Raw genomic sequence first — 24,355 nt, 5'->3', positions numbered from 1 at the left:
CTAGGACTGCTTAGATTCTGGTTTCCTCTTCAATAGCCCATTAAGAGTAAGATTAAATAAATCCTCAGTTTTCCAGCTCAATCAAATTATACCCCCATCATTAAATGAGACTAAAATGATCCAAGATAAAAGGCCACATTAAACGACACTAGGCAACAAATAAACCACACAAAAAAGCCCTATCAGAAAGGAAATGGAAGAAACAGCATACAGGTCAACCCCATCTGTGGGGTTTTGTATCCCAGCTGGAGTGCCTCGAACAATTCACCATAATTTCTTTTGATTAATAATCTCTAGAAGCTTCCTAAACCAAAATGTCTGTTATAAATATTTCAGGTTCATTGAAATGATATAGTTAAAGATATAACAAACCATGGCTATAATTACTGGGGAATTATATAAAAGCTTTTCTCCACAAGCTGAGGACACAGTAATTATTCTTTGTATAGTTTATAATCCTGAATTGGGTAAAAGCCAACTACTCCTAGAAAGACTGCTACGTAAAATAGAAGAATACATAACTGACAAATCTGTCTGCCATTTGAGGGTCTATCCATAGCTGGGTTTTAGTCTCTTGATAACTGAATTTTACATTTTCTCCCTTAAAGCCTTAAGTAAAGTCTGCAGATTAGTTGTGTGCATTTAAATGAAGCTGAACACTGAGAATGCTTTTCTTTATGTGAAACATGGCACGACACTGAAAACTTGCAAAATCATGGAAGAGAAATGAAAAGGGCCCATTTTAATAATGGGAGAGATACAGACACTTAATTGTAATGCTGGGTGAGAGTGAGGACAACAGTGATACATACACACAAGACCATGAGTAGTGCCAAAGTAAATAAAAGCAATGTTCCCAGCAGGTTAGGGAAACACTTCACTGAAGAAGGAACATTTAGACTGAGCCTTATAGGTGAAAGGATTTATGAGGCTATTTAGGAAGGTAAGGATGCTTATGACAAGAAAATGGCAGGTTGAAAAGCATGGAAGCAAGTGATGTCAGTGACAATGGCAAAGACCTTCAAAACTTCTCTCCTCCCTAAAAATAATGAGAAAACTGGCAACAGTGGTCAAAATCAACTTTTTCAGAAAGCAGTAAACTAAAGTAAACTTACTTTAAACTTACAGCAATCTGGGCAGGATTTAAAGTAAAGTAAACTTACAGCAATCTGGGCAGGATTTATTCGAGAAAAACAACTGAGGGGCTCCCGGGTAGCTCAGTCAGCTAAGCGTCCAATTCTTGATTTCAACTCAGGTCATGATCTCACAGTCATGAGATCGAGCCCCGCGTAGGGCTCCACACCAAGCACAGAACCTGCTTTGGATTCTCTCTCTCTCTCTCTCTCTGCCCCTTCCCAACCCGTGCTTTCTCTCTCTCTCAAAATAAATAAATAAACATTTTTTTTAAAAAGGAAAAGTAGCTGAATTTTGGTGAAAAGAAAGCGTTTTGTGGTGTTTTAACTTTTCCTCTATTTCACTTGCTACTCTATAGTAGCCTTGAAAATTAACAGCCCATAATCATGATGAAAACGAGCAGGCTGGCAGCCACCAGAGGAGGAACAGGAATGGAGCTCCCCCACAGCCTCATTCCCAGAGAATTGTCACGATTTCACCTGGCTAGTAATTCCTGTTCTTGCTGTCTATATGTGACCTCACTTGCTGTCTATCATTTGACTTGACTCTGGTTCTTCCGGTACAGACTTGTCCCTAAGCACATTTGTCAAAACAATTACAATCAACAGTTTTACTTCATGGCTGCCCAAAGAGGTGAATTATAGTTGGGGCAAGGAATAGACTAACCAAGAACTTCAAAAGAACTGGAGAATGAGATCTTCACAGAGGCTTTGGAAATCTCGTTGGTATTTCTGGGAATCCAAAAGGCTATGCCTGTACACATGGTTGTGCACATTCCCATGGGATAAAAAATGCTCAGGAAAGAGCTGAAAAAGCCCTATGCTCTCACCTCTGGCTGACTTAAGGCTCCACATCAAGCCAGAAATGAATGCTAAGGCAAAGTTGTAAACTGCCTGGCTGTTTGTTGAAGGCAGGTTCTATAGGAAAGACTAAAAGGTGTCCTTCAAGCTAAAATAAAAGGACACTAGACAGTAGGTTGAATCCATATAAAAAATGAGCATCAGTAAAGGAAGCAATAACTGACGGAATTAAAGAGAGAAAAAGACAAACAATAATAGTTGAAAACTCCAATACCCCACTTTCAATAATGGATAGAAGAACTAGACAGAAGATCAACAAGGAAATAAAAGACTTGAACAACACTATAAAGCAACGAGACCTGATACACATCTATAGAACACTCACCCATTGACAGTAGAATATACTTTCTTCTCAAGTGAACATGGAACATTCTCCAGGAGAGGCCAGATGCATGGCCTTAAAGAAAACATCAATATTTTTTTAAAAGGACAGAAACCACATGAAATATATTCTTCAATCACAAAAGAATTAAATTAGAAATCTATAACAGTAAGAAATCTGGGAAATTCAAAAATAGTAAAAATTAATCTGCACACTCCTGAATAACAAACAGGTCAAAACTGAAATCACAAGAGAAATTTTAAAATACTTTGAAATGAAAACATTAAAAACAAAGAAAGATCTCAAATAACTTCAACTTCTACCTAAAGAAACTAAAATAGAAGAGCAAACTAAACTCAAGGAAAACTGAAAATAGTAAGTAATAAAAATGAGAGTGGAAATAAATAAATAAAAGAGAAAATAGAAAAATAATGGAGAAATATCAATGAAACCAAAAGTTGGTCGTTTGAAAAGATCAATGAAACTGACAAACCTTTAGTTGGAATGACCAAGAAAAAAGGGAGACATCTCAAAATACATCTCAAGAATGAAAAAGGGGACATCACTAGCAATCCTATGGAAGTGTAAAGATAACAATAATAATGGAACACTATGACCACTTGTATGCTAACAAATTAGATAACTTAAATGGACAAATTTTAGTAGCAGACACAAACTATCAAAACTGAGTCCAGAATAAAGAGGACATTTGAATAGACCTAAAACAATTAAAGATTTTTAATTAATAATCAAAAAACTTCCCTGAAAAAAACACCTCAGGACCAGATGGCTTCACAGGTGAATTCTACCAAACAATTAAAAAAGAATTTAAGGGCACCTGGGTGGCTCAGTCGGTTGAGCATCTGACTCATGGTTTTGGCTCAGGCCACGATCTCATAGCTTGTGAGTTTGAGCTGTGCTTCGGGGTCCATGCTGGCAGTGCAGAGCCTGCTTGGGATTGTCTCGCTCCCTCTCTCTCTGTCCTTCCTTGCTCTCACACATTCTCTCTCTCAAAATATGTAAACAAACTTAAAAAAGAAAGAAAGAATTTGCACCAATTATTTACAAACTCTTCCAAAAGAAATAGGAGGAAACACTTCTCAACTTATTTTATGAGGTAATACCCAAACCTGACAAAGACATCACAAGCAAAGAAAACTATTGAGCAATATTCTATATGAGTATAGGTTGAAAAATCCTCAAAATACTAGCAAACCAAATCCTGCAACCTATACAAGGACCATACATACAAAATCACCAAATGGGATTTACTGCAGGAACACAAGGTTGTTTTAACATACAAAAATTTAAAAAATGTAACACACCATATGCATAGTATAAAGAACAAAGCTCACATGATAAGCTCAGTAGAGCTGAAAAAGCATTCGACAAAATCCAACACCATTTCATGATAAAAAAATGATAAACAACAAGTTATGAAGTTTGTTAGGCCATCTATGTAAATGGCCATCTACTAAAAGCCCACAACTAATATCATACCTAATGGTGAAAGACCTGGTGATCTCATAGTTTGTGAGTTTGAGCCCTGCATCAGGCTCTGCACTGACAGTGCTGAGCTTGCTTCGGATTCTCTCTCTCTCCCTCTCTCTCTGTCCCTCCCCGACCTCTCTCAAAATAAATAAACAAACAAAATAAAATAAAAGAAAGACAAATTAATCATGTGGACAAATTTGAAAAACCTCCGCTAAAATGCAAAGAAAAAAGACAAAAACATTAAAATGATGAGAAGGTGATGGATATGAAGGAAAGAAAATGGAGACCCAACACAGAAAATCGGTGCACCTTAAGAAGAGATCAGAACAAATAGGATAGAATCAATAATTAAATAAAAAATAGAAGAAAGCCTTCACCAGTGAAAAAAAGACCTGAATCCAGGGAATAAAGGACTGATGCGTTCCCTACAACATAAATGAAGAGACAAGATACGTTAGACCTGCCCAAGCAAATCTTTGTAATTTAAGTGATAAGCAAAGAATTCTACCAACATCTAGGATGGAGAAAAAAACCTAAAAAGGAGCAAACAATAAGGTGGCCTCAGACTTCTCTATAACAGTAAGTGACAGACTACAACAAGTTGACAGTTTTGAAGGAAAATGTTCTTAATCATCATGAAGACAGCAAAAACATTCTCAGATCTAAGAATTTAGAAAGCATACAACTACATAGCCATCCTGAAAAACTGACTCAAATTCATGAGGACAGCTGGATTTCCACAGCCAAAAGAATGAAGTTACCTTACAAATACATGAAAGTTAACTCAAAATGGATCAATGACCTAAATGTAAACACTAAAACTGTAACACCCTTAGCAGAAGATATAAGGGAAAAGCTTCGTGACATTGGATTTGGAAGTGATTTCTTGGATATGATACCAAAAGCATAGGTGACAAAAGTAAAAATTGATAAATTAGATTGTATCAAAACTAAAACATCGTGCACCAAACAGGACATTATCAAGAGACTGAAAAGACAACATACAGAATAGGAGAAAATACTTGCAAATCATACATATTTCTGAAAAGAGATTGATATACAGAATATATAAAGAACTGCTACAACTCCACAAAGAAACAACTCAACTTAAAAATGGGCAAAGGACTCAAATAATTTATTTTCCAAAGATCTTCAAGTAGCCGATAAGCACATTAAACGATGTTCAGCATCACTAATCACTAGGAATGCAAATCAAAACCCGTAATGAGATACCACTGCACATCCATTAGAATGGCTCTAATTCAAGAAATTGGAAAATAACAGAGATGCTGGGGAGGATGTGGAGAAATTAGAACTTTGTGCATTGATGCAGGAAATGTAAAATTGTGCATCCATTGTGAAAAGTGGTATAGCAATTCCTCAAAAAATTAAACATTTAATTAACATGATATAGCAATTCACTTCTGGGTATATACTGAAGAGAAATCAAAGCAAAAACTCACACTGTTACTGTACACCTATATTCATCATTTTTTTCAGTTTATTTTATTTTATTTTTTTTATTCTCAAGTTAGTTAACATACAGTATAGTCTTGGCTTCAGGAGTAGAACCCAGTGATTCATCTCTTACATATGATACCCTGTGCTTATGCCGAAAAGTGCCATCCTTAAGGCCTGTCACCCACTTAACCCAACGCCCCCTACCCTACCCCACCAGCCCTAAGTTTGTTTTCTGTATTTAAGAGTCTCTTATTCACTCTGGAAAACAGTATGGAGGTTCCTCAAAAAATTAAAACTAGAACTACCCTACGACCCAGCAATTGCACTACTAGGCATTTATCCACGGGATACAGGTGTGCTGTTTCGAAGGGACACTTGCACCCCCATGTCTATAGCAGCACTATCAACAATAGCCAAAGTATGGAAAGAGCCCAGATGTCCATCGATGGATGAATGGATAAAGAAGATGTGAGATATATATATATGTGTGTGTGTGTGTGTGTGTGTGTGTGTGTGTGCACGTATATGTATACACACACACACACACACACACACACACACACACACAACTGAGTATTGCTCGGCAATCAAAAAGAATGAAATCTTGCCATTTGCAACTACGTGGATGGACATAAGGGAAGGGAAGCAAAAATAATATAAAAACAGATAGGGGGACAAAACATAAGAGACTCTTAAATACGGAGAACAAACTGAGGGTTTCTGGAGGGGTTGTGGGAGGGGGGATGGGCTAAATGGGTAAGGGGCATTAAGGAATCTACTCCTGAAATCATTGTTGCACTATATGCTAACTAACTTGAATGTAAATTTTAAAAAAAATTAAATTAAAAAAATAACAAAAAAATAAAAATGAATAAAACAACACTGTTGAAAATAGAAAAAGAGTCTCTTATTGTACACCTATATTCATAGCAGCATTATTCACAATAGCCAAAAGGTAGAAGCAATCCAAGTGTCTATGAACATGTGAATGAATCAGCAAAATGTGGTATACAACATAATGGAATATAATCTTAAATTATATTCAATATAATATTGGAATAAATTATATTCCAATCTTAAAAGGAAGAAAATTCTAACATGGTACGACATGGGTGAATCTTGAGGGCATTGTGTTGAGTGAAATAAGCTGGTTACAAAAGCACAAATATTGAATGATTCCACTTACATGAGGTACCTAAAGAAGTCGAATTCATAGAGTCAAAAAAGTAGAACAGTAGTAACCAGAGTCTAGGGGAAGAAAGAATGGGGATTCAGGGTTTAATGAATAGAGTTTCAATTTGGGGAGATAAAAAAGTTCTCGAGATGGGTAGTGGTGATTGCTGTATAATGATGTCAATGTACTTTATGTCACAGAACTGTGCACCTAAAAATGGTTACAATGGTGAATTTTATGCCACATATATTTTATCACCTAAAAACACAATCCATATAGAAAAATATAGTGTATGGTGTCTGCTCTTGTTTGGTCTGAGCAGGCTTCGTCACCAGTTTGTCTCACCAAGCATGCCTGTACAACTTCAGTTCTTTATTTTCCATAAAGGAATGTCCCCTATGAATTCAATAAAATTCACTGCAGAATAGAAAAAAAAAAAAAGAAAAGAAAAATATCGTATATAATATAGCAAGGAAACATACAAGCCAGAAAAATACGATGACAGAGGCCAAAAAATATCAATTATGACAATAAATGCTAGTGGGTTAAACTCCCTTATGGACACAATGATTTCAATTTTCTGCTCTCTTTTTTTTTCTTTTAATGTTTATTTCTTTTTGAGAGAGAGACAGAGACAGAGCACAAGCAGGGGAGGGACAGAGAGGGAGGGAGACACAGAATCTGAAGCAGGCTCCAGGCTCTGAGCTGTTAGCACAGAGCCTGACTCAGGGCTCAAACTCGAGAACCGTGAGATCATGCCTGAGCTGAAGTTGGATGCTTAACCGACTGAGCCACCCAGGTGCCTCTCAACTTTCTGCTCTTTTTAACAGACACTATGAAAACAGAATAGCCAGGCAAGAATACTTATGTGTCATTACTAACATCAAGAATAATCATATAAAGCATATACTACTAAGAAGTACAAAATAAAGCTGGCAGAAACACTATGGCAGTAGAAGTTTTAACATGCCTCTTTCAGTCTTTGGCAGATCAAGAAGGCAAAAAATAAAATAGAAATGTGGGCCATCTTATCAAAAGCTCATAAAAATTGTGTAGGGATGTTTGGCTGGCTAAGTCTGTAGAGCATGCGATTCTGGATCCTGGGGTTGTGAGTTCAAACCCCACAATCCCCAAACATAAGTAAGAGATTATTTAAAAATAAAATCTTTGGGGCACCTGGGTGGCTCAGTCGGTTGAGCGTCCGGCTTTGGCTCAGGTCATGATCTCGCAGTCTGTGGGTTCGAGTCCTGCTTCGGGCTCTGTGCTGACAGCTCAGAGCCTGGAGCCTGCTTCTTGTTCTGTGTCTCCCTCTCTCTCTGCCCCTCCCCTGCTCATGCTCTGTCTTCTCTCCATCTCTCAAAAATGAATAAGCATTTAAATACATACATACATACATAAAATAAAGTAAAATCTTTAAAAAAAAATTTGTAAAATCCATGGCAAAGAGAATCTTAAATATTCTAAAAAGCAATCATACTGGCTACATCTTTTGACCAGTGCAAAACAACAACAAAAATAATGATTATATACAAACCAATTCCAACTACTTGGATTTTTCTTAATAATTAAAAACAACAGAGACACAAGACACTTTAGCTAATCTTATAAAGTAAAAAGAAAATTACAATATACAATACACAAAATAAGAATCAGAAAGATATAGACACAGATATGGAGAGATTACTCTGTTAAACCACATGCTAATCAATTTAAAATCTGAATGAACTAGATGATTAATTAGGAACATTGATTGAAAAGAAGAAAAAAAAGAAAAAAAGAAAAATAAATAAAAAAAAGAAGTTAAGAACATTTTAAGAGAAACCACTATAGAAGAAATGATAACATTGTTAAGAAAGTGCAGGGCTCAATTTACTAATTCTTTTAAACTTCCAGGGAATATATAGTTCCCACAAATTTTTTTACAGAGCACCAGAAAAACACAGAAAAAAACCCCAGGCCCATACATTCAGACTTTATAAATGAAAATATCTGTCATTTTTGCTGCTCTTTTAAAAAATATATAATTGACAATTGAAATCTCCTTCCTTAATGCCTTTCCCAAGCCCCCCATTCCTTCCCACCCACTACCCTTCTTCTGCCTAAACTACCTTGTCTGCACCTGAGCTCTTCCTGCTTACACGCTTTGAGATAAAGATGGGATTTTAATCAGTGAGGACAAGATAAACAACTGAGTAAATGATGGAAAGGAGCATACTCACCTCTTTGGAAGAAAATAAAGCCAGGTCCCTATATTCCTCCATATACCAAAATGCATTCCAAGTAAAAGAGTTAAATTTAACACATTTAAGGAGTTAAATATAAACACAAATCGTAAAAGAAATCAGAAGAAAATAGACATGAGCATTTATCTAAGTTTGTGTGTATGAGGAATATATTATATACTGAAGGTACAGAAAAAAAATTTAAAGTTTATTCATTTAGAGAGAGAGAAAGAGAGAGAGAGGGTGGGGGAGGGGGACAGAGAGGGAGACAGAGAATCCCAAGCAGGTTCTGTACTGTCAGTGCTGAGCCTGACGCAGGGCTCGAACCCACGAAACATGAGATCATGACCTGAGTTGAAACCAAGAGTCGGATGCTTAACCGACTGAGCCACACAGGCACTCCTGAAGGTACAGAAAATTTTAATTAAATATTCAAAACTTCAAAATTAGAAAACATAATTTCACAGTAGAGAATAAGCAGAGAACCTGAATAGGCAATTCACAAAAGAAGAAATACAAATGATTAATAAGCACAAAACTACTACATCTCCAGTTACCAAAAACATGCAAATGAAAATCTAACAATGAGATACACTCTTCAGTGCCTTCCTGCCCCCCCCCCAACTAATTTGATAATTTGGTGAAAATCAGAAAAAGATAATAGTGCTTAGGAGGCTGTGGGGAGTCTGTCCTCATATATTAACATTTGCAGTGTAAATTGATATAAAAAAATCATGGCCAATGAGTCTACATCTTAAAATTTATCTGAAGGATATATGAAAGGTATTTTAAGTCTCTGTATGCCTCATTTATAGTAGGAAAAATGGACACGAACTACATATCTGGTAATTGGACACTGGCTATAAGTCAATGGAAGACTCTGCAACCTTTAAAAATTACATAGTAAAAGAGAGGAGTCTGGGTGGCACAGTCGGTTAAGCATCCAACTTCAGCTCAGATGATGATCTCACAGTTCGTGGGTTTGAGCCCTGTGTTGGGTTCTGTGCCGATAGCTCAGAGCCTGGAGCCTGCTTCAGATTCTGTGTCTCCCTCACTCTCTGCCCCTTCCCCACTTGCACTCTCTCTCTCTGAAAAAAATTAAATAAACATTAAAAAAAATTTTTTAATTACATAGTAAAAGAATATTTAATAACAAAAAAGTGTTACTAATGTATTGACAAATGGGAAAAAAGCTGGTCACAAAACATTACCCATACACGGAGGTTAGGAATCATTTTCTCGAGGCGATGGGATTATATCTAATTCTTATTTTCATGTTAACTTTTTTTTCATTGTATGACTTTCTTTTTACAATTAACATATTGATATTTTTATAAACAGAAACAAGATGTAATATGCAGATAATCAAACTCAATATTCAGAGTAGATGATGTTGCGATCGCTTGGAGAGAGTATATAAAATGGAAAGGGCAAAGGATACCACCCATGGGAACAACTAGATATGAATGAGTCTGATGGTATTTTTTTGTCCTTAAAACAGTGAGACCTGTCCATCAACCTTAAGGGTGGTGCATATAATGTGTAATTGAATTTGCTTTCCTGCTCAATTACCTAAGTCTTCCATGGGTTTTTATGATTTAAATGTAGATAGTACCCAGGGCAGATCACACTCTTCCTGAGCACACCCAAAGAATCCTGAAGGATCATTCTCTCTCCCTTGTGACCCAGATCATGGTGCAACCAGGGCTCCTGGCTTCCTCTCCCCAGTTCCCTTATAGAGATCTAGATCACTCACACACACACACACACACACACACACACACACACACCCTTACCAATTAACTCTCCCACACTTACCCCTCCAAGCTGGTTCCAAAAGGGGCAGAGAGAAGATCTGTTGACCTCAGCTAGAGGAGGTGTTTTAAAATCCTTCCACCCCTCCCACCAGGAGGCTATTCCCTCCTCCCAATCCAGGATTCCTCAGAAAAGTGGGGGGGGCGGGGACAGCTGTGGGGAGGATGCTCTTCACTGCTCATGGGCAATTCCTCTATAGGAAATGCAGATCTTCAAGTACAATAAAGAAGACGGAAGTAGTTTTACAAAAGTCCTATCTCCTCAATTATGAGATTAGTTGGCCAACAAAGTAGATCCGATGAAAATATATTTTCTTGAAACATTCTATATCAATTTCATTTTTGAGAAATAATGGCACCATGAGAGTTCACCTTTTTTTCATCACTTTTAAAAATGTGTGGGTTAAATCCTTGTTTGAAAATTTGGGACAGTTTCTAAGTGGTACCATTAATCGAAGCCCTCCTACCTGGCAGTTGGAATGCTACATACATATTGCAGAGCGATCGGCACAATGGAATTATAGTAAAGATGGTATTATTGACATTTCATGTTAAAGAAGAAGAAAATGACAACGAGAAGTTTCCCTGGTTCTAAAACCATATTCATGTGATACTGTGAATACCATACAAGGTACTTAAAATATCTTTTGGGAATATTTTGAACTGCTCTAAAGCTAAAATTTATTAAACATCAAATAAAGATGTTAAATACGAATGTGGGGAAAAAGTGGTGGAGTTGGGGAAGCCTGGTCATTTGCTCTGGGCTTTGAAATGTGGCTAATACTAGAAAATGTTTATGGTTCCCTTTGCTGTTAGCAGCAAGCTTCTTCTCCTAACAGGTTTTAGGCTGTTGATTAATTTTAATTATTGGCATAATTAAAGGTATATGGGGAGGGATAACCTAGAGGCTATATGACTTGGACTTCCCTTGAAATCATGGGTAGAAGCCTTGGCCTGAGATCTTACTTCTTAAGAAATTCTTCCTTGAAAAAGATCCATTGCTGTTACTAACCAGTTTCCTAAACTTGGATCCCAGAAGTTCTATCTCCTGCCCCCCCCACCCCCGGGTGCCCCAGGCCTTTTCACCTTTGCTGTATCAACCCCTCCCACATCCCATGTAGGTCAAAGACTCTGGGAAGGCTCACTGCTTGAGCAACGAACCTCACTGTTTTCTGACAATGTCAAGCCTACTACAATGCCTGGCACAGATTAGGCCCCAGTAAATCTTTCTTGAATATACTAGGTGGAATGTCGGGTTAATAGCAGCCCTAGAGTGAATAATGAAAGTAATCCCAAAGAGTCCCCTACAGACATGGAAAACTTTTCCATTTCCTCTATGAGCTCATAACTGGATTTGGCCCATTAATGAGAAGTCTGAATTTTGACAAGCTTCTCAATCCATAATATTGACTCATTTAATTCTGGAGAAAAAAAAATCTCAATGGTTCTAAATATAGGGAGAATCTTCCTTAAAATCGTCTGCTGGAGAAGGAGCCCAATCAAAATGTCTGAGACTTGGTCTAAGATCAAGAAGATAAGATACAACAAGTGTTGGCAAGGATGTGGAAAAAAGGGAATCTTCATGCACTGTTGGTGGGAATATAAATCGGTGCAGCCACTGTGGAAAACAATAAGGAGGTTCCTCAAAAAATTAAAAATAGAAATACTGTAGGGGAACCTGGGTGGCTCAGTTGAGCGTCCAACTTCGGCTCAGGTCATGATCTCATAGTTCGTGGGTTCGAGCCCTGTGTCGGGCTCTGTGCTGACAGCTCAGAGCCTGGAGCCTGCTTCAGATTCTATGTCTCCCTCTCACTCTCTGCCCCTCCCCCACCTGTACTCTGTCTCTGTCTCTCAAAATTAAATAAACAGTAAAAAGTTTTTTTGATTTTTTTTTCAACGTTTATTTATTTTTGGGACAGAGAGAGACAGAGCATGAACGGGGGAGGGGCAGACAGAGAGGGAGACACAGAATCGGAAACAGGCTCCAGGCTCTGAGCCATCAGCCCAGAGCCCGACGCGGGGCTCGAACTCACGGACCGCGAGATCATGACCTGGCTGAAGTCGGACGCTTAACCGACTGCGCCACCCAGGCGCCCCAAAAAGGTTTTTTTGAAGAAATACTATATGATTCAATAATTTCACTATTGGGTATTTACCCAGAGAAAATGAAAACACTAACTCAAAAAGATATATGCACCACTATGTTCACTGCATTATTTACAATAGCCAAGCAACCTAATGGGTCACAGTCTTGTGGGCCAAGCTCCCATTTACATGGGAGCAACCTAAGGGTCCATCAATAGATGAATTAATAAACAAAATGTGGCATATATACAATGAAATATTACACAGCCATAAAAGATGAGGTCATGCCATTTGAGACAGAATGGACAGACCTGGAGGGTATTATGCTAAGAGAACTAAGTCAGACTAGAAAGACAAATACTATATGATTACTCATAAATGTGATCTATGCACCAAAAGCCATAAAATACCTAGGAATAAAGCTAACCAAAGAGGTAACAAAATCTACACACTGAAAACTATAGAAAGTTTATGAAAGAAATTGAAGAAGACACAAAAAAAATGGAAAAAGATTCCATGCTCCTGGATAGGAAGAACAGATATTGTTAAAATGTCAATACTACCCAAAGCAATCTACATATTCAATGTAATCCCTATCAAAATAACACCAGCATTCTTCACAGAGCTAGAACAAACAATCCTAAAATTTGTATGGAACCAGAAAAGACCCCAAATAGCCAAAGCAATCTTGAAAAAGAAAACTGAAGCTGGAGACATCACAATCCTGGACTTCATGCTGTATTACAAAGCTGTAATCATCAAGACAGTATTGTTCAGGCACAAAAACTGACACATAGCTCAATAGGACAGAATACAGAACTCAGAAATGGACTCACAAATGTATGGCCAACTAATCTTTGACAAAGCAGGAAAGAATATCCAATGGAATAAAGACAATCTCTTCAGCAAGTGGTGCTGGGAAAACTGGACAGCGACATGCAGAAAAATGAACCTGGACCACTTTCTTACACCATACACAAAAATCAACCCCAAATGGATGAAAGACCTAAGCGTAAGACAGGAAGCCATCAAAATCCTCAAGGAGAAAGCAGGCAAAAACCTCTTTGACCTTGGCCGCAACAACTTCTTATTCACCGTGTCTCCGGAGGCAAGAATAACGAAAGCAAAAATGAACTATTGGGACTTCATCAAAATAAAAAGCTTCTGCACAGTGAAGGAAACAATCAGCAAAATTAAAAAGCAACCGACGGAATGGGAGAAGATATTTGCAAATGACATATCAGATAAAGGGTTAGTACACAGAATCTATAAAAAACTTATCAAACTCAACACCCATTTCTTCCAGTGAAGACATGAATAGACACTTCTCCAAAGAAGACATCCAGATGGCTAATAGACACATGAAAAAATGCTCATTACTCACCATCAGGGAAATGCAAATCAAAACCACAATGAGATACCATCTCACACCTGTCAGAATGGCTAGCATTAACAACTCAGGCAACAACAGATGTTGGAGAGGATGCGGAGAAAGAGGATCTCTTTTGCATTGTTGGTGGGAATGCAAGCTGGTGCAGCCACTCTGGTAAACAGTATGGAGGTTCCTCAAAAAATTAAAACTAGAACTGCCCTACGACTCAGCAATTGCACTACTAGGTATTTATCCAAGGGATACAGGTGTGCTGTTTTGAAGGAGCACATGCACTCCAAGGTTTATAGCAGCGCTACTGACAATAGCCAAAGTATGGAAAGAGCCCAAATGTCCATCAGAGGATGAATGGATAAAGAGGATGCGGTATATATGTACAATGGAATATTACTCGGCAATCAAAAAGAATGAAATCTTGCCATTTGCAACTATGTGGATGGAACTGGAGGGTATTATGCTAACGAAATTCGTCAGTCAGAGAAAGACAAATATCATATGACTTCACTCATATGAGGACTTTAAGATAAAAACAGATGAACTTAAGGGAAGGGAAGCAAAAATAATATAAAAACAGGGGGGGGGGAAACAGAAGAGACTCTTAAGTATGGAGAACAAACAGAGGGTTGCTGGAGGGGTTGTGGGAGTCGGGAGGGACAAAATGGGTAAGGGACATTAAGGGATCTACTCCTGAAATCACGGTTGCACTATATGCTATCTAACTTGGATGCAAATTTAAAAATTAATTAATTAAAAAAATAAATGTGATCTAAAAAAAATAATGAATAAACGGACATAAAGCAGAATCAGAACTATAAATACAGATACAAACTGATGGTTGCCAGAGGGTTGCCAAAGTCGGTGAAGGAGAGAGGGAGATACAGGCCTCCAGTTATGGAATGAGTAAGTCCTAGGAACAGAAAGCAGAGCATAAAGAATACAGTGATACTGTAATAGCGATGTAATGATGTAACGGGACAGATGGTAGCTATACCTGTGGTGAACACAGCATCATGTATACACTTGGCAAATCACTTGTGTGACACCTGAAACGAATGTAACAATGTGGGTCAACTACACTCACACTCAAAAAAAAAAAAAAAGTTCTATCTTGGTTTCATAAGGATTCCACCAGTGTCTGTTCTCAACTTACTGTTCCTGCCCTGAACTTGTCCTGAAACACTCTTTGAAAGAGAAGTGTCCCCTTTTCTCTTGAATTAACTCTCTTTCACAGGAGGCAGACCAGAAGGGGTAACTAAGCACATGGAGCTTGGCAGAAGACAAAAGGGGATCTAGACCTAGCAGTCACATACAGAGTCTGGAGCCTGCTTCAGATGCTGTGTCTCCCTCTCTCTCTGCCCCTGTCGTGCTTGCACTCTGTGCCTCTCTCTCTGTCTCTCTCTTGAAAATAAACATTAAAAAAAAAAGCTATTTAATGAACTCCAAGTTTATTATTTTCATCAACAGAGGAGGGATTATAAACCTACTTAATAGAGTTGTTCTGAGAAGTATGACATAACCATAGAATGTATTTCACATGGTCATATGGAGCATGGCACTCAATGCATGGCCGTTGCCATCCTCACTGCCATTATTGTCATTGAACAGCCCATGGAAACATAAGGGCTGGCTAGAATCAAAACCCCTCAAGAATCGTAGCAGTATACAGCAGAGTGACTTAACAAGTGATCTCTAAAGTCAGATAATCCAGGCTTTGCCAATTATTAGTTGCATGGCTTGGGAAAGTTACTTAACTAGAGCATCAGTTTTCTCATCCATCAAATGGAATCAATAGCATGCATTTCATAGTTTTCTTCTGAGGATTAGATATGCCAAGGAATGCAAAGTTTTAGGACAATGCTCAACACATGTTACCTCTTTTAACATAGAACCTAGAAGAGAATGCAGCACATAGTAGGTACTCAAAATATTTGATGAATAAATAAATGTGATTCCTCCCCCCCCCCCACTCCGAAACTATCTTTGGAATACTAAAAACTAGTTAAGGAAATTTTTTGATACCTTGTGTACGTACATCTTCCTAGCATAAACTTGAAGCTATCTGGGGTGGTTTGAAATGCTTGAAAGGAAACTGAGACACACAAAGCTTCGGTGCTCACTCCGTTTCTCACTGAATGCCATTTTATGACCCCTTGTCATAAAACCTTTTACCTAGTCCCCTTTCTCCTTACCAGCTGACTCCTTATCAAGCCACATCCCTCTCCGGATGGACTGGATTGGAAAGATTATAAATTCTTTCGCCGTGAGAAAATTGTCTCTTCACAACAAAATGAAGATGTTTTGGGAGCTATTTATAAATTAATGAGTAGCCTCTTCTGGGATGCAGCGGACTGGAGGAATAAAGACAGCTATTTATTGTCTAACTTTCCCCTTAGGCTTTATTGACAGTTGTCTTCATGTATGTATTCATTCTTTTGACCAAGCATTCCTTGGATAAATCAAAGGTAACCTATATATTAGTCAACACGCAAGAGCCAGCTTCTCAGCCCCCAAGCAAACAGAAAAATCTAGACACTGATCCAACTCCTAATGACTTTTTTTTTTTCTTCTCTGAATGTGCTGCTCCCTCAAATGCCTGGAAGGAAACTGATACCATTTCTAAAATGTTTCCTTTAGATGAATTATTTTAGGAGATCTGATGGTTGTACCAAAAATTCCTTAGTTGAGGAATTAAGATAATACATTACCTGTCTATGGAGGCAGGGAAATGTTTCAGTTAAAAAAAAAATCACCAAATTCATTTATTCTACAACTCTAGGATGTTGGTACTCTAGGATGAATGGTTATTTTGGAAATAAATCTATAAAAATACATGCACAAGATTTTTTTTTTTTTTTTTTTTTTTTTTTTTTTTTTTTTTTTTTTTACAATACCATTGACTATATTCTCTATGCAGTAGTTTCCATCCCCATGACTTACTCATTCCATAACTGGAAGCCTATACCTCCCACTCTCCTTCCCTCATGTTGCCCCCTCCCCCAACAAACATCAGTTTGTTCTCTATATTTATGGACGTGTTCTTGTTTTTTGTTTTGTCTTTTAGGTTCCACATATAAGTAAAATCATATGGTATTTTTCTCTTATTTCATGTATCATAATACCTCTAGGTCCATTCATGTTGTTGCAAATAGTAAGATCTCATTCTTTCTTATAGCTGAGTAATATTCCATTGCATATGTATGCCACATCTTCTTTATCCATTCATCTATGGATGGCCAGTTAGGTTGCTCCTATATTTTGGCTATATATCTTTTTGAGTTAGTGTTTTCATTTTCTTTAGATAAATTTTCAATAGTGGAGTTCTGGATCACATAGTAGTTCTATTTTTAATTTTCTCAGGAACCTCCATGATGAGGCTGCACGAGTTTGCATTCCCACCAACAGTGCACGAGGGTTCCTTTTTCTCCACGTCCTCACCAACACTTGTTATTTCTTGTTATTTTGTGGGCAAGATTATTTAATAATCAACCCTTGTTTGCTTACTTCCATTTTCAGAATAGGCATCTCGGACCTTGTTAAGGGGGATCATTTCTCTCGAATATATTCTAGTCCTAATTCTAATTTTGTACAGAATGGTGAGATTAGATAGCAAGAAGGTTAATGTGGAATGGTCTTTCTGGTCATCTGTAAGTAGCTTTCTCAGAGCTAAGCAACCCACAGACCCCTTGTCAAGTTAGTTTTGGAGAAGAATATTCCTTTTGAGTACATTACTTGATAGGTCAGTTAAGCTAATCTTGACTTGTGTCTGGGCTTTCATTTAAAACATCCTCTGTGTCCCAAATACCGTGCTAGTTCTTAGTTACTAAGATGAATAAGATAACAGTCCTTGTTTGCTTTTGAAGGCAGTGCAGCAGTAGAGTTGATAAGGAGGAGTGGTGAGAAATTCATGCATTCCTTCAAAATCATTTAAACGCCTATGACACCCAGGCTTCAGTGCAGTGAGCTAGCATGTAGTAAAAACAGAAGAAAGACATTCCCCCGTCTTCACAGAGCTTATGGCCTATGAACGACCTAGGGAAGACATCATCATTTATCACATTATACAGTAAGTGCTATAATGGAAAAGTATAGGATGCCTAAGGGCACATGACAAAGGTAGAGGGAATAATGGAATTGATTTCGATGAGAGATTGCTAGAAACTGTTGAGGCACAGCAACAAATAAAACTCAGAAATAAAGTTTCAGTAGGTTTAAATTCTGTTGTAAGTGGTTCAATCTTCAAACAGTAAGTGAAAGACTTCAGACTTAACTAACTGGGTCAATAAAATCAGCAATAAATGTACATTTCAAACTGTTACCCATGGTCTGGGTCTGGCTTCTCCAACAACGGTGAGGTTACCCCACAGGACTTACAGTTATACACTAAGGAGCCAGCACGTCCTGTCTACTTGGGATCCCTTGATGGCACACACTTAAAAAACACCTGTGATTAGCTATATAATTGTCCCCAAAGACACCCACATTCTAATCCCCAGAACCTGTAAATGTAACCTTTTATGGCAAAAGAGACTCTACAGATGTGATTAAGGTAAGGATCTTGAAAGGGGGAGATTAGCCTGAATCATCTAGGTGAGCCCAATGTAACCACCAAGGTCCTTAGAAGGCGGGGGTGGGGGGGGGGGGGGAGAAGGTCAGAAGTAGAATGCTACGCGGCCACAGAAGCAGAGACCGGCGTGATGAGGCCAGGACCAAGGAATACTGCAGTCTCTGGATACTGCAAGAGACAAAGCATGGAGTCTCCCCTAGAGAATTCAGAAGCCACTAGCCCCACTGACATCTTCCTTTTAGCCCCTGAAGACTCATCTTGTAGCCTGACCTCCGGAACTGTTCTAGAATAAACTTGTGTTTTCTAAAGCCACTAGGTTTGTGATAATTTGTTAGAGCAACAGGAAACAGATACCACACTCCATTACTTAAGTCAGCAAAGAGGGACCTCGGGAGTCTTTATGGAAGTTAGTGTGGTTGGCATTTCCTTACCACTGGTCTCTTCTGTCGCCATACTTCCTGTAGAAGCAAAATACTCTTCATTCTCCTCCTCTCCCTTGGCCATAGTGTCCATTCAGAGGAAACTAAGATGGAAAAACTAATTACAATAACTAACACATTGAAAAGAAGATTATTTGAAAGTGAACTGCTGCTCTCTGCTAATTTTCTTCCTTATAAACTTGAGAATTAATCTTTCCAAACTACGCTGCGTAAGAGGCAAGAATATTGTAAGACATAACAATTCATTTCAGATCACTGTTTTTCTATTTGCTATTATCAAGGAAATTAGTGTGCAGGGTGGGGGGAATCATGAGGCTTTGAATTGTTTGCTGGTGACAATCAATCTTCATTTCCTCACAAAGGATCAGCAATGTGGTGAGATGCCATCCTTGATGTTGTCAGCATTTCTTCAGTGCCCACTGAAAGAATGAGTGTGGGGAAGGGAGGGACGAGTGACAGACCACACTCCAGCTGTAGGCAGTGTAAAACACGTTCCAGCCCTCCTTCTTTTATCTCCGAAAACGTATAACTGAATCGTGCTACACAATTAAGCGGATGCGAGCCGCCTGCAACAGCAAATAGGAAAGCAAACATTTGCAGTATGAAGTGCATCTATAATAATTAAAGTGGCTCGAGGAAGCAAATGAGTCTGTTGTGTTACCACCTGCAATAAGAGCTTGGCTTCAGTGATTTTAAGACCCTAATGATCTGATGTGATGGATATTCACCAACTCTCAAGTGCCTCCCAGTGCGAAGTATCTCCTGTCTGCCTCTCTGGATCCAGAGCCCCTGTGATCACTGTGTCCGCTGTTATCAGCGGGCTTCCTTCCGCATACTGACTTCTCTTCTGTGGTTTCTGGAGGCTCTGCCCACATATTGATAAATCACTCATTTATTAAACTCTCCTCCAAGTTGAGTGTGCATTTTTTGCCCATCTTACACAATCATCTCATTCAATTTCTTGAAGTTATATTTTGGAGCAAAGCAATTCCATCAGAATCTATTCCTTTGTTTTAAATATTTATTTTTGAGAGATACAGCACGCATGAGTGGGGAGGGGCAAAGAGGGAGGGGGGCAAAGGATCTGAAGCAGGCTCTGCGCTGACAGCAGAGACCCCAATATCTGAAAACTGTTCTATGATAAATACATAGGAGCACAATTTCTGTACATTTTCAATCTGATTCTATTAACAATCCAGTTGATGAATGAATTTATGCTTCTATGAGGATGTAAGTGAATTTCTTTTTCTTCGTATCTTTAAAATTAGATTTTATGACTCTCCCTCCCCAATCTAACAGATTTAAAATTATATCTTTATGTTGTTTCAATTTACATTTCTCTGACCCTCCAGTGAATTAGAGCATCTTTTCATCTGTGAATTGCCTAACAAAAATTGTGAACTTTTGTAAATTTCCTATTACTTTTCTTTCTAATTTGCAGGTTTTTTTAAAGAAAAATCTTAAATTTTATTGAAGATCACACATCTAATAAATGACAGGGTTCTGATTCATACCCAGGCATTCTAATTATAAAATTCTTACTGTTTTGCTTGTAATCAGCTGAAATGAGGTACATTTTCATTTTAATTTCCAATTATTCGTTGCTATAACATAGAAATACAATTGATTTTTACATATTGACTATATCCATACACCTTATACAATTTTTTAGTTGTAGCAGCTTTTTGGTAAATCTTTTAGGTCTTTCTATGAGGTAGGAAATGTATCCCTCTCCTCTATTTTCTGAAAGACTGTGTAGAATTGGTAACATTACTCCCTTAAATACTTGGTAGAATTCACAAGTAAAGCCAGCTGGACCTGGAACTTTCTTTGTGGAAAGATTTTTTTTTTTAATTTTTTTTTTAACGTTTATTTATTTTTGAGACAGAGAGAGACAGAGCATGAACAGGGGAGGGGCAGAGAGAGAGGGAGACACAGAATCTGAAACAGGCTCCAGGCTCTGAGCCGTCAGCACAGAGCCCGACGCGGGGCTCGAACTCATGGACCGTGAGATCATGACCTGAGCCGAAGTCGGACGCTCAACCGACCAAGCCACCCAGGAGCCCCTGTGGAAAGATTTATAACTGGGATGTCAATTTCTTTCATTGATAGAGACTGAATATTCAGGTTACATATTTCTTCTTGGGTAAGCTTTAGCAGTTTGTGTCTTTCAAAGTATTTCTCCATTTCATCTAAATTGTGGAATTTACTGGAATAAAGTTGTTCATAATAATGTCTCACCAACCTAGAGGATCTGTAGTGATGTCTATTCTTTGATTCTTGATATTGGTAATTTGCTGCACTTATTCTTGACATATTCTGAATATTAATCCTTATCTCATACAGAAGTGGCAAATATTTTTTCCTAATTTATTGCTCTTCTTTGAACTTTGTGGTATGTTTAGTCATGTAGAAGGAAAACTTAAATTTAGATATAATCAATCATATTAGTTTTTTTAATGATTTGTAATTTTCACTTTTTATCTGAGAAATCTATCTATCCCACAAGGTCATAAGAATGTTTTTCTGTATCACTTTCTAATAGTTGTAAAGTTTTTTTCTTTTTTTTTTTCCATTTAGGTCTGTAACTCACTTGGAATTTACTTTTATTACAGTGAGAAGAAAGGATCTAATTTTGTTTTCTTTGATATGGAAACCCAGCAGTACTCACACCAACAATTGAATAGTTCGCTCTTTTCCCACTGACTTGTGAGGCCATCTTTTAAAAACGCCAAACTGTTTTATATGCTTGGTCTTGTTCTGGGATCTCTATTATGTTCAGCTGTTCCACTTGCTTTTGCTGCATCAACACTACAGATTCTCCATAACTTTCGATATCTGGGAAGTCAAGTCCCTCTGCTTGCTCTTATCTTTCAGGATTATGAAACATTCAGTGTGAATATTTTTGGATCTTTATTTTCCAATCAAATACTAGAATTATTTTGCCAGCTTCTATGTGAAAACCTTGTTCTACCTAAGTTCTATCTTGTTCAATCTATGTTCTATCTAAAATCTTGGTAAGATGTAGGGGCGCCTGGGTGGCGCAGTCGGTTAAGCGTCGGACTTCAGCCAGGTCACGATCTCGCGGTCCGTGAGTTCGAGCCCCGCGTCGGGCTCTGGGCTGATGGCGCAGAGCCTGGAGCCTGTTTCCGATTCTGTGTCTCCCTCTCTCTCTGCCCCTCCCCCGTTCATGCTCTGTCTCTCCCTGTCCCAAAAATAAATAAACGTTGAAAAATAAATAAATAAATAAATAAAATAAAATAAAATCTTGGTAAGATGTTAACCAAAGTTGCCCTCGTCAATGCTGCTGCTGAAACTGCCTCAGCAAAACCAAGTGCCTCGGTCACTGTGGACCCCAGCTGAAAAAAACCAACACATCACACACATGGCCTCTACATCACTCCCGTCTTCCAAATTCCAGCTGTCGCTGACTGATGGACACTAAATCACACCTAGAAGCCTGGCTGTAAGGGACTATGGGAAGAGTACATTTTAGCTTTAAAACCTTTGCAGTACAGAGCAGTTAACAGGTTTCACACTATGGGTGGCAACCTATTAGTGGGTTATGAAATTAATTTCTTGATTTCAATAATCGATTTATTTTCAATAATTGATTTCTATTAGTGGGTCATAAATGGTATTTTAAAAAATGAAATAGAACAGAATATAAGTTATCAGTGTACCTAACAAGAATAGTTTCATTAAGGGTCCGTATATATATACTATAGTATAGTATATATACTATATACATAAAACTTCTATGAAACAAAACTTATTCATATATATATATACACACACACACACACAAACACATATATATAAAATATTTTAGGGGGAGGAGCCAAGATGGCGGAAGAGAATGGAAGGTTTTTTTTTTTTTTGCTTCTCGGGTCCATGAAACACAACCAGACCAACACTAAACCATCCTTCACACCTAGAAAACCGATCTGAGTATTGACACAACAATATGCACAACCTGAACCACAAAACTCAGCAGGTATGCGGTGTCGAGAGGTGAACCAGGGGAGAGAAGCCACAGAGGGCAGGGAGTTGTTTCTCCTCGTGGAGAGAGGATGCAGATGGGGGAGAGTATGGGAAAAGCACCCCCCCCCCAAACAGCTGGAGAGAAAACAGAAAAGCGGAAACAGCCGCAGGGACTGAACTGAAAAGGGAGAAAGGAGAGGAGAGGGTTTAAATTCCATTAAGACTATAAACAGGGAGAGCAGAGTCTGCAACTCCGCAGCTGATACCTGGCGGTGCTCCGGTGGGAAGGGCGAATCCCCAGGAGTAGAGTGGGGTCTGGGGCTCTTCGGGCCACAAGGGGAGAGGCGGTTCCCCTGCTGGGAGGACATTCGGTAGAGGCTGTGCAGCCACCCGGTCCCAGTGGACCCCGGAGAACAATCGCATTCGCTGGTGCTGGAACAAGGTCGCTGGGGGTGAAGCCAGATGTGCATTGAGATTTTCCATAATCCCTGAAACGCTGCTGCTACCCGATCGCGGGAACTTTCTCTGGGGCGGGCTGGCACCCAGCCCAGCCGCAGTCTCTGGGCGTCAGCAGCACAGTCCCGCCAACGTTCCTGGGGGCAGCGGCACCCGGCCGGTGCTCGGTGAGAGCCTCCCGCAGAGGGGCGGAGTGGGTCAGAGCCGCGGTCGCTCGGAAATGAGGGGTCGGGAAACACAGTCTCATTTGAGATAAAACTCAGGAGGGAAGTGCCGCCTGGCACCCTGATGGCTTGGTCACGCAGGGTATAAAAGCAGGGAGCTGCCGCAAGCCAGAGACAAAGGATGGGTGCGCGACGAGAGACGGGGTAGCTGGGTGACGCCATTTTTGCCCCTCCCACGCATGCGCATATACGCACCTACACGCGCCACAAGGATCCACCCTGGTAAGCTAAGCAGCGCCATCTAGTGGAGAACGGAGCCATTACACTGAGCCCGCCCAACTGGGCCAACCTCACTCTTCAGAAACATGACAAATCTCTCCGCCTGCTTAGTTTATGGACTATAAAGTGCTTCATAGTTTGACTTCTAGGGGAAAATGATGTAATTTCAATCGTATTTCAGTCTGTTCAATTTCTTTTCTTTCTCTTGAATTCAGAAAGAGAAAAAAATTATTTTTATTTTCAATTTTTATTAAAAATATTTTTATTTTTTTCTATTTTTTTTACTTTTTTGTAAATTTTCAAGTTCTATTTTACTTCCATCATTTCATTTTATTCTATTTATTCATTTTATCAAATTTTCAGTTTTCCTTCCCCCCGCCCCCCCCCCCCCCCCCGTTTCTCTAATCTGTCAAGCTCCTTTCAACAACCAGACCAAAATACACCTAGGATCTAGCTTCCTTTATTGATTTTGTGTGTGTGTGTGTGTGTGTGTGTGTGTGTGTGTGTTGCTT

The 24,355-nt window shown here is 38.8% G+C and overlaps 1 protein-coding gene across 6 annotated transcripts in view; it reads right to left on the bottom strand.

The window, feature by feature from the left end:
* The window catches only part of MAB21L3 (mab-21 like 3), a 135,433-nt gene extending 111,500 nt beyond the window's left edge, over positions 1-23,933 (bottom strand). For all 6 annotated transcript variants that reach the window (XR_006712662.1, XM_045478773.1, XM_045478772.1 and 3 more), the window contains exon 1: positions 23,211-23,933. Coding sequence is in view for 5 of the 6 variants with exons in the window: in XM_045478773.1 (XP_045334729.1) it covers positions 23,211-23,786 (576 nt within the window). In the remaining variant the exon portion in view is untranslated. The remainder of the gene's footprint in view (positions 1-23,210) is intronic.
* Between the last annotated feature and the right edge of the window lie 422 nt (positions 23,934-24,355).

This window comes from Leopardus geoffroyi, chromosome C1 (assembly GCF_018350155.1).
Source record: "Leopardus geoffroyi isolate Oge1 chromosome C1, O.geoffroyi_Oge1_pat1.0, whole genome shotgun sequence".
Taxonomy (NCBI): Eukaryota; Metazoa; Chordata; class Mammalia; order Carnivora; family Felidae; genus Leopardus; species Leopardus geoffroyi.
The sequence above is the reverse complement of the archived record's forward strand: the minus strand, read 5'-3'. Positions and strand labels throughout refer to the sequence as shown.